The 10,636-nt window shown below is 40.4% G+C and overlaps 1 protein-coding gene across 4 annotated transcripts in view; it reads right to left on the bottom strand.

The window, feature by feature from the left end:
* Positions 1-3,211: 3,211 nt before the first annotated feature.
* The window catches only part of KIAA0586 (KIAA0586 ortholog), a 96,242-nt gene continuing 88,817 nt past the window's right edge, over positions 3,212-10,636 (bottom strand). For all 4 annotated transcript variants that reach the window (XM_037054410.1, XM_037054407.1, XM_037054409.1 and 1 more), the window contains exon 32: positions 3,212-3,936. In XM_037054410.1, the coding sequence (XP_036910305.1) occupies positions 3,785-3,936 (152 nt within the window). In that variant the 3' untranslated portion in view covers positions 3,212-3,784. The remainder of the gene's footprint in view (positions 3,937-10,636) is intronic.

The raw sequence follows: 10,636 nt of genomic DNA, 5'->3' as shown, positions 1-10,636 counted from the left end.
CACATTACTTCATATTTAGTGGCCTCACAAGTGGACTTCTGCACTCAGGCTAATATTTCCTATTGTTTCTAGGTAAACACGTCAATGCAAAAAGAAAAAAGTCCTTAAAACATCCAGACACAGGATGATTCCTCTCAAAGGTTGGACACTCTGAGACTTGGAATCTGTTCTCTGGGGATGACAAAGGTTAAATACAAAGCTGGCTTCCTGAAACTTTCTGAACGATAATGATGGGATTTGTCACTAATTCTGCTTGTTTTTCTCCAGTGCATCTTCAAACTACTGTGCAACTGATATCTAATGACCAAATGATGATTCTGCACTAGGAAGAGACCAAATTCCTTGCGGTCCACCTTCTCCAGGAGAAGCAGATGACCAAAGAGGGCAGAAGGACAAGCCCTGACAGGGCCGCCCAGTCTGGGCGCCCAATGCACCGCATCGTTAGTGTCTGTTAAACAGGCACACTTAACGCTTCACGGTAGAAAACAATATGTGCTTCAGTGGGTCTCTTATCAGTAAGGTCACAAAAGTCCTGAGGATTTTACTCTCCATTACTGTTCAAGGTACTCATCTATCAGGAAATGATAACATCAGGACATTTTTTTAAAAAAATACACAACTACAGAATTGGAACTGGATTGGCAATGGCAATCTACCATGAACTAAGAAATGCTACCATACTTATTTTATAGGATAATAAGTTTTTAATAGAAACACTATAAAACTGATCTAAAATGGGTAGCATTTAAAAAGAAAAATGTTTAAGAGATCACAAATATGCAAGTGATAAGAAATTTACTGACGTCGAAGTAATCATCTTATGAAGATAAAAACGTGCATTCAATGACTCTGTTAATGTGCAACTTTATGGTTTATACCAAAGGTGTATTTTGAATACTTATAACCCTGGTATTAAGGCATGCAAACTCTGCAGTAGTAACAACCTTAATCTTTACAAATTTTTTTTACTATATTTCGGTTTCGGGTGCACTGCTTAGCGGTTACATATACTTTAGACAGTGTTCCCCTGGATATTCCCAGTACCCACCTGGCACCATACGCAGTTACCGCAGTATCACTGACTGTATTTCCTATGCAGTACTCACTTCCCTGAGACCATTTGGTAACTACCAATTTGTGCGCCGCCTTAATCTGGATGGAGCCTTCCTCTTAGTAGCATGTCTTATGTATATAGTTCATTCTTCCAGAAGTTGGAAATTATAACATTAAATTAAAAATTGTTAAAGCTTGTAACATTAAAAATGCCATTTACTTTTACATACATAGTTTTATTGCAAAAGGACTGAGGTGGCCGGCAGAAAGACAGATGCAGGAGTAACCCTGGTAACCCTGGCCAGAAGTAATTCCATAAAACAAAATTCTGTTGACCAGAGACCAAACTTTTTCTTTTTCAAAGATACGTTCAAGAGCACAGCAGTGGAATAAATCAAAGATTATACTTCCAACCTAAAATTAGAAAAGGCAGGCTTTCTATAGTGAGGGGGGAAAACTACCAATATTTTAAAATAGAAAATACTTTTGCTAAAATTAGAAATCACCTTTTTCAAAAACAGAAAAAGCTCTGGGTAACGTTTGAAATGAAGCAGCACTTAAATGCGTCCCCAGGTTTCACTCTATCCAGAGACTTGGAGATGAACAACCAAAACAAATGGTGACGCACACAATATTTTTCTTCTACCTTTTTCTTGGGTTTTATTTGTTTTTAGATAGGGGGAGAGAGAAAGTCTGATGTGCGACAATCGATCACCCCTCGCAGCCCCCAACCGGGGACCTTGCCCACAACCCAGACACGTGCCCTGACTGGGTATCGAACCAAAAGCCTTTCGGTTTACAGGACGACACTCAACCCGGGCCACACCAGTCAAAGCTCTTCTACTTTTTAAATGGGAACTATGACCAGCAGAGCTGTCCACAAGGCCACAGCAATGAGAAACAGGTTCTCCAGTGAACCTCACGCGTTTACGCAGCCACACACCCGCGAGGAGCCGGAGGCGCTGTGGCACACTGGGAACGGGGAGGCCGACAGGTTTCTGAGTTCCTGCGAGTTTGTGCAGCTTCTGTGAGAAGAAGTCCTTCCCTGAGAAGAAGTCCTCAAACTCTCCCTCAAACTCTCCCTAGTTCCCCAGGCAACGGGCCCTACTGGAAGTTTAACGAATTCTAAACTGCTCTTTGGTAATTCTCAACCTTGACGGGACGTTAAAATCACCCAGGGAAGGCCTTTTTTCAATACCAACGCCTGGACCCCATCCCAGGTCAACAAACCAAGCCCCTGGGTCTGAAACCCAGGCATTTTTAAAGCACCCAGAGGCTGTAAGTGCAGTCAGGGCTCAGACTCACTAAGTAACAGGAAAAATACTGAGAAAAGTTAAGGATGACTACAGTTACTGGGTGCCTGAACTTTAGTGGCAACAGAAACATTTTCAGGGATATATATTTTTCTTGCTAAAGCTAGGCCACCCTTCTTAGGTGCTTACACCTCTAGTGTAAGATGCCAAAATTCCTCGAGATAATGGCACTTACCATTTACTGAGCGCTCATCGGGTGCCAGGCACTGTGCTGGATGCTACCCCTGACATCACTGATAACCCCCATTTTCCTGCAAACTGCATATTAAACCCATTTACCCAGGCAGCCACAAAAGAGGGGTTTATTTGCCCCTATCACAGAGCAAGTAGGGGAAGAAACTGGAATCAGAACCTACATGTGTCTGACTACAAAGCCATGCTTTTATTTTCTTTTAATTTTATATATTGTATTTATTCTTTGAAAGGTAAAATCAGTCACATTTCACAGTTTATGAAGCATAAAGCTTCATAAGGTACCATAATATACATGAAAAAAGTGACCATACTCATAGATTTTCCTGTTACGACTGCAGTTCAAATACACAACAGCAACAATCATCTTTGACTCCTGTCCCGTAGCCCATCACCCGGCCACTCAATTCTGGGGACAAAGTCAGCAGTCCTTCGTTTATCCTTCCAAAGACAGACAATGCATAATAAGCAAATAAATGTAATGTAAGCATATACAGGGTGGGCAAAAGTAGGTTTACAGTTGTTCATATGGAAAATAGTATAAGAATTAATGAATAATAATACAAGAATAAACCCAGTGTTTTGCATACTCACAACTGCAAACCTACTTTGGCCCCACCCCGTATGTCCGCACATACCAAGTGTTGGGAGTCCTCTCGCTCCATTTTAAACATCGGCAGCATCGTGCACGCACTATCTTGCAAGTGGCTTTTTTCACTTTCACAGTATATCTCAGATAATTCCATATAACCCATAAACACTTTTAGATTCTTTTTTGTACCATATGTATTCCACTGTACAAATATATTATAACTTTCTAAAGTCAGTCCCTTACTGATAAGCATAAGACTGCTTACAATTATTCACTGTTATAAAAACTTTGGAATGAAAGACCTCGACTAACCTAATTTCACTACTATGTACAAATAACTACACCTGTAGAGTAAATGCTTAGATGGCGAATGCCATGCATGCCCTGTCCACGATCCCACGGTGCCTCAGGATTCTAAGAAATAACTTACAGCCAGACTCACGATTTACATTTCAATTACTTTATTAAAAAATTCCACCTAACTACCCAAATTATGCTTTCATTTTAATAAAAATTTAGAAATAAGTTTTCAGAATATGCTCAAAGACCAAAACAGTCTGAGAGATGGTTTTATGCCAGAGAAAAATGACCTCAAAGCCAGTGGCGCGAAACTTGTACTGGTTCCCCTTCCCGTTCAGAAGGTATCTGCTCCAGAGGACTCCGTGTCCCCCTGGGTGGCACTGAGGCTCGGGGACGGCGGGCGGTCCGCCTGGTGCACGGAGGGTAGCCGCACAGACATTCTGGCAGGCGACATCTCAGAAGTGAAGAATGGGACTGCTTTACCGCCTACGAAAAGGAGAAACTCATTCAGCTAACTAAGCAGATCGTGAGTATTTGTACTTTAAATTTCCCTCAGTAACACGGGGAGGGGTGGTGTCAAAACAAGGATTGCATGTAAGGTCATTTCTTTCCTCAAGGTGCCCAGAACTTGTCACAGAGATAAAATACACCCCTCCTCCTTCTTACCCCCTCCCCTAGACGGTTAAGACAACATTTTAAAAGCATATGTCATGATATGAATGTGTATGTCCCCCCCCAAATTCATATGTTGAAATCCTGAAGTCTGGTGTGATGGGATTAGGGGTGGGGCCTTGGGACGGTGGGAGCACCCAGAGGGTCAAGCCCTCGTGAACCTTTAAAAGAGACTGTGCCCTTTTAAAAGAGGCCCCAGAGGGCTTCACGGACCCCTCCACTGTGTGCAAACAGTGTGAAGGTGCTGGCTATGGACCAGGAAGGGGGGACTTAATCTGGGGCTTTCAGCCTCCAGAACTGTGAGAAATAACCTTCTGTGGTTTATAAGCCACCCAGTCTGTAATGTTTTCAACAGCAGCCTGAATGGACTCAGACAGTATACGAATAACAAAAGCTGTGGTACAGATGATAAATGCTACAGGTTGTACTGAGCAGAAGAGGTACTTTGGGAAGAAGAATTCATTAATATCTTAAAAAAAACATAAAGTAGACTGTGTATCTATCTGTGTATACCCTAATTCATCCCTTTAAGTTTAAAGCACATCGCCTGGATTTACCATATACACATAATAATAATAAGCATCTTAAAAACAAATTATTTTAAATAATGTTAAACATTATCTCTGAGTCAATAGTCTTAGTAATTTTTATAAAACTCCTTTATATTTTTAAGTAGTTTCCACGGTGATAAAGTGAAAATATTTACAGGGACTGCAGGAAAAGCAGAGTGTCCTGTGGACTTCAACGATGACTCAGTAACAGCTGTCCAAACGACCAGAGCGCTTGTAAAAGGCAACGGACTTTCAGATTCAGAAGTCTGACAAAGACTATTTTAACACTGTGCCAGTCTTTTTGGTTACTTGCATCTTTTTTTTTCATAAAAGAGGAGAGGGAAACGATATTTGGCATCATTACAGCAACATCATAGGCTGTAGGGCCACAGTATAATCCTTTAAGAAATCAATTCTTATGTCAATTGAAACAGAATAACTATTTTAAATAGGAAAGAAACTTTAAAATTTAGCTCTGTCAGGATGTAATAAAAATTAAGAAATGGTAAGAACTACTTTGAAAAGATATCTATAGGATACAAGTATAATTTAAATATTCTGACATTTTACAACTCCATAAGGCAGAATACACAAAATAACCAAGAGGCATATCCCAGGTCAGAGCTTGCCTCGTTAGCAAAGTAAAAACTAACACAGGGTAGTATTATAACTATGGGTGAGAGCAAAATTCATTTACAACCCATAAAATCAACTGAATGTTACTGTCCCCCAATTATTAAGAAAAATTCCATTCTCTGAGTTACACATCTATCAGAAACTACATTGACACCAGATATTCGCCTTTTCTCTGTTATCCAGTTTCACATAGCTGCTAACTAGGTACTATGTGCATTATTAAATCACTGATTAAGTTGTCCATGATATTGCAGGAACTATAACTTTTTGGAGAGGGCACCTCAAAGATGTTTCCAAACATTAAGGCCATACTAAACTCAATGATTGTAAAGTTATGCTATTTCTCATCATTACTGACATATTAATGCAGCAATTAAAATTTTACAAAGATCTTTTCCCCATCATTTCACCTCATCCTAACAGTAATTCCGGAGGTAGACAAGGCGACTGGAGCTCAGAGATGTGGAAGCTGGCTTTCCCGAACGCGCACCCTCACCAAGTAAAGACCTGCACAGTCCACTGTGCGCGCAGAGCCGAGGTGGTGCCAGAGGGTACACGGGTGAAAAGAAAGAGCCCTCGTCTCTATGAAACCCCATACCTAGTGGCGGAGATAAGCGTGTACAGGAATTCTTTGTTTAAATTAGGTGAAAGGCGCGGTTGAGCTGGGACTTAAAAGATGGAGAAGGCAATGAAGGAAAAGAGCACAAAATAAAGTCAAGTCAAAGTTAGTAGATGTTAAGGGCATTCTGAGTATTCTGATATCAGAGTATTGACCAGATAAAAAGGAGTGATGAGAGAGAAGGCTGTAAAGGAAGGTCAGGGTCAAATTCTGTACACAATTATGAGTCATAAAAGACTTTGAACACAGGAGTAATATGAACAAATGTATTTTAGAAAAGAGAATTCTAAGAGCTATGTAAAAATTAGGGGAAAGGAGAGGGATCTGTGGAGATAGTCCATGCAAGAACTGATAATCCTTGAGTGGGAAGAGACTCAGGATATTTGAAGGAAGACTCAGTGCTTTATAAAGAATTGAGCATGGCTCTGAAATGACACGTTTACTTGACTAAGTAGTAATAACACAAGCAAGACTGAGGCTGCGGTGATACAGAGTGGTGGGGAAATACTGGGATCGGTGACATACCTGGTGAATCTGAATGCCTGCAAGATGTGCAAATAGACTTTTTCTAGGCAGCCAGAGTCGAAGATTATAAAGCAGTTTTAGAGATACAGAAATAGCTATCATCCACACAGATGTAATAGTTAGAACGACGAGAACAGTGATCTCCTAAGGAAGGAAAAATAGACTAAGAAGAGATACAAAAACACAGGGAAGGACAGAGATAGGGATGAATAAGGAGAAAATAAAGGAAAACAAAAGGGAAGAGCCAGAAAGATAAGCGCAAAGAGACCCAAGAGTGAAAGATCAGGCAAAATACAAGATGGTTTTCAAAAAAGAGTCCCATATAGCTCATCCAACTCATCATTAGTAGAGCCAAGGCCACAACCCACTGTTCTTTGTCCTATACCAATATCCACAATAAGAAACTACTACTTTTATAGGTTGTTAAGAGAAAGTCCATCTAAGTGGTGGTATGCAATGGTGGAGGCTGAGGAGAGGAGCAGTGATGAAGTTTCAAGCACAAGTCCCTTTATGATAGGTCAAGGGCAAGTCAAGTCACTGTCTAGTCACTTGGGAATATGTTATCCAGACCATCAGTGTGAAGATTCTGTGTGGCAAGGAGTAAAGAGCAGGGTGGAGTGGGGGTCTGGGGTCGGAGAGAGCATGGATTCTGGAATAGGAAAGAACTGGGCAGCTGGGCTCACTCATCTATTCACTCAGCAAATATTAACTAAGCATCTACTATGGGCCAGGCACTGTTCTAGACTCTGGAGATTTCAACAGAGAAGAAAACACTCACTGACATCCTATTCCAGGTGGGTGTAGGAGCAAATGACAAACAAGGAAATAAACATAAAACATGTCGGAAGGTATAGTGCTGTAAAGAAACACTGATGGGTTAAGAGGCAGAGTGAGGGAAAAGAGACTGGGGAAGTTATGTAAGTTCTCTAAACCATAGTTTCCCCATCTATAAAATAAGGGTAAAGTACCTGACGTCAGAGGGTTTGGGGAGCACTAAATGGGATAATGCATATAAAGCATTTTATATAGTGCTGGCACGCAGAAAGCACTCAGAAAAGATTAGTTTGGTTTTTTTTTAGCTTCTTTAACTTTTCCGTAACTGGAAAAGGAAGGAGATCCCAAGGGGCAGCGACTCTGGGGGGTGCAACAAAGGCCGCAAGTTCAGAAAGGATACAATGTTTCACTGAAATGTATGAAGAAAGAAACCTACAGCTCTGGGAGCCTCCAAATAATTATGCTACTTTTAACTCCGGTAATTGTGTTTTAAACAACAAACCATGTGAATAAAATGCAGCTTTATCTGAAAGTGTTTCCTACTGCACATTTTGGGAAAACTTTATGAAGTATTCAGTTACAGAAGCTAAACAGTCACAGTTTTAAGAACTTTAAAAGAGAAATTTTTAGACTGGGCACACTTTTTTAAGCATCATTTTCCTTCCTGTTAAGAGGCAAGAAGAGTAACATTCCTATCCAGTTATGGTTCTCACGGAGTCGGATTTTTTTTTGAGACATACTACCTTAACAAATCATTAGTACAGCAAATATAAATTTCCTACCTATATTACAGTTTGATGCTTTTAAATTTAACTTTTTAACATTTCCAGTCATGTCATTACTTGCTGATGTAATTGTTTCAACAGCTGTTTTCAGGGATTTTTTTGAAGAGACTGTTCCCAATTCAGCGGGTTGCAGTACACCACGTAACGGGCATGCACTTAAGTTGGGATGCCGAGAAAAACCCTGCATTTGAAGCTTCCAAGCTGCATTATAATATATTTTGTAGACATTTGAAATTCAATTTTTTTGGCTTTAAAAATATTTAAAGTTCATTAAGAAATTTTATGTTTTCTGTTCTTTGGTATTGGATTTACAAGACTAAAAACCAGAAAATCTAAAACTAATTTATTATAAGTAATATAAGGATTTTAAATGTCCATTTAAGATTTTGCCTGAATATGTGTTTTGATTTTTTTAGTTAAATTTATTGGGGTGACACTGATTAACAGAATTATGTAGGTTTCAGGTATATGATTCTATAATATAATGTCAGTATATTTTTTAAAATATACATAACTTCTAAAAGGTTTTTTTAAAAATATTTTATTTATCTTTAGAGGAGAAGGGAAGGAGAGAGGAAGAGAAACATCCATGTATGGTTGCTTCTTGTGCATCCCCTGCTGGGAACTGGCCCCTGCCGGGAACTGGCCTGCAACCCAGGCATGTGCCCTGACTGGGAATCGAACCGCGATCGTCTTCTTCACAGGCCCAGGCTCAATCCACTGAGCTACACCAGCCAGGGCTTCTAAAAGGTTTTTAGATTCAGATAATCCACCTTCATCGGCAGGATTATATTCTGACTCTGATCCTCAAGCACGTGACTGGCACGGATTGGCCCAGCCTGTAGTTTGAAAGCGAGAGGAATGCAGACAGAGCACGATTCTCTCCTGAAGCACCAGGGGACCAGCAGTCCCTGCACGCGGTGCAGCCACAGACAGGGACCTGGGGTCTTCTTCTGTGAGATGACGGATGGACATAAGTGCTTTAAACCGCTTGGATTTGGGGGTTTCTACAGGCACAGAAAGACTGGTTTCATAAAACTTAAAAGGAAATAAATATGATAATCTTTGATCCAAGTATATGAAGAATCTTTAAAAAAAATTTTATTTATTGATTTTAGACACAGAGAGAGAAATATCAATTTGTTTTCCCACTGATTTGTGCATTCATTGGTTGCTTTTGTGTGTGCCCTGACCAGAGACTGAACCCACAACCTTGGCTTATTGGGATGACGCTCTAACCACCTGAGCTACCCGGCCAGGGCCAACAAGAAGGATCTTCACCCATACTACATGGATGGGGCCCCAGGGATCTGTGAATACCCTGAAACATTATACATATTATTTTCATGTAAGTACAACTGAGGAGGGAGATACATGGTCATAGCTATTACTGTCTTAAAGGGGTCCACAGCCCCCAAATACTGAAGAATCATTGACTTAAAGGATAGCACAGCCCCACCTGCAAGTGAATCACGTTCTCTGAGGTGTCTTTCTAGCAGTAATGGTGAAATACAGGAATCTTCTCCTGTCAGTTTGTGGATGCCTTCTTTCCAAAGGCAAGGCTACTGCAGCACTCACCAAACCACATGTAACTGGTGATGTGTCTGTCACTTCCAGAGGACAGTATATTTCTGAAGAGCATGGACTGGGACCTACAGCCTCTGTCTTCTGAGTGACTGGTACAGCAGGTACACATTAGGTACCTGTGACCTTCTCATCTTGTACTGCCATTATTCGCTTATGGGCCTGTTGTTCTGTTAAATACGGGCTGCACGAGGACAGCGACTTTGTCTTATTTATCTCTGCATCCTATTAAGTTGTAGCGTCATGCTAGGCACACAGTGGGCCTTGAATGACTGCTGAAGCCAACTGGTTTGTTTCTACCTTGAGTCTGTGACTCCTCATGACTAACGGCCTGCTTAGATTCTCACTGACCGGATCTCGTCTTTAAAATCAGCCGAGTTCCAGCGATGCAGTTGCTTTCCAGCTGTCTATGAAAATGTTACAGTATTTCAGCTGTGTTTTATTGAGCTCTTGAAGTATTTTTCCTGTCCAGCCTGCACACATCTACTCTTGCTTTAATTCCTTGTTTAAGCAGCTGTTAAACCATCCTGCTGTATTCAATTCTTCTCATGTACTTAACCGAGGCCTGCAGATTCTGCAACATTATAGCTGCGGTCCTGAGAACACACAGTACACGTCTTGATGAAGAAGGTGTCCGGTCATTTGATGTTTAGTATGTAATATTTTATCTGCCTCTGCTTTCCAGAATTAGTCACTATTAAACATTTCTTCCTTTCATGTTTAAAAGTGATTTAATATGTTACTAAGTCTCATCCCAAAATATGTTTGGACATAAATCTCATTACATTTTTAAAGTTTCCTATTGCTTCTGTTTTCTTAGTTGACAAGTGCTTATTTTAAAATTTATAATTTAAGATAAAATTCTTCCTATAGGAAGAATAAATGTACTGGCACCTGTAACAACAACTCCAATCCTTTTTCCTCCAAAAGCAACAGTTAATGTGAAAGCTCTGTTTCTTCTTATGCCAGGTTCCAGCTGCTTCACTGTGTTTAAAACTGACTTCAAAGTTTAAACACTGTCCTGTCCCAACAAATAACCT

This window comes from Sturnira hondurensis, unplaced genomic scaffold (genome assembly GCF_014824575.4).
Source record: "Sturnira hondurensis isolate 20B ecotype Veracruz unplaced genomic scaffold, ASM1482457v3 Scaffold0008196, whole genome shotgun sequence".
In the NCBI taxonomy this organism is placed as follows: domain Eukaryota; kingdom Metazoa; phylum Chordata; class Mammalia; order Chiroptera; family Phyllostomidae; genus Sturnira; species Sturnira hondurensis.
This window is presented reverse-complemented; position numbering and strand designations above follow the sequence as displayed.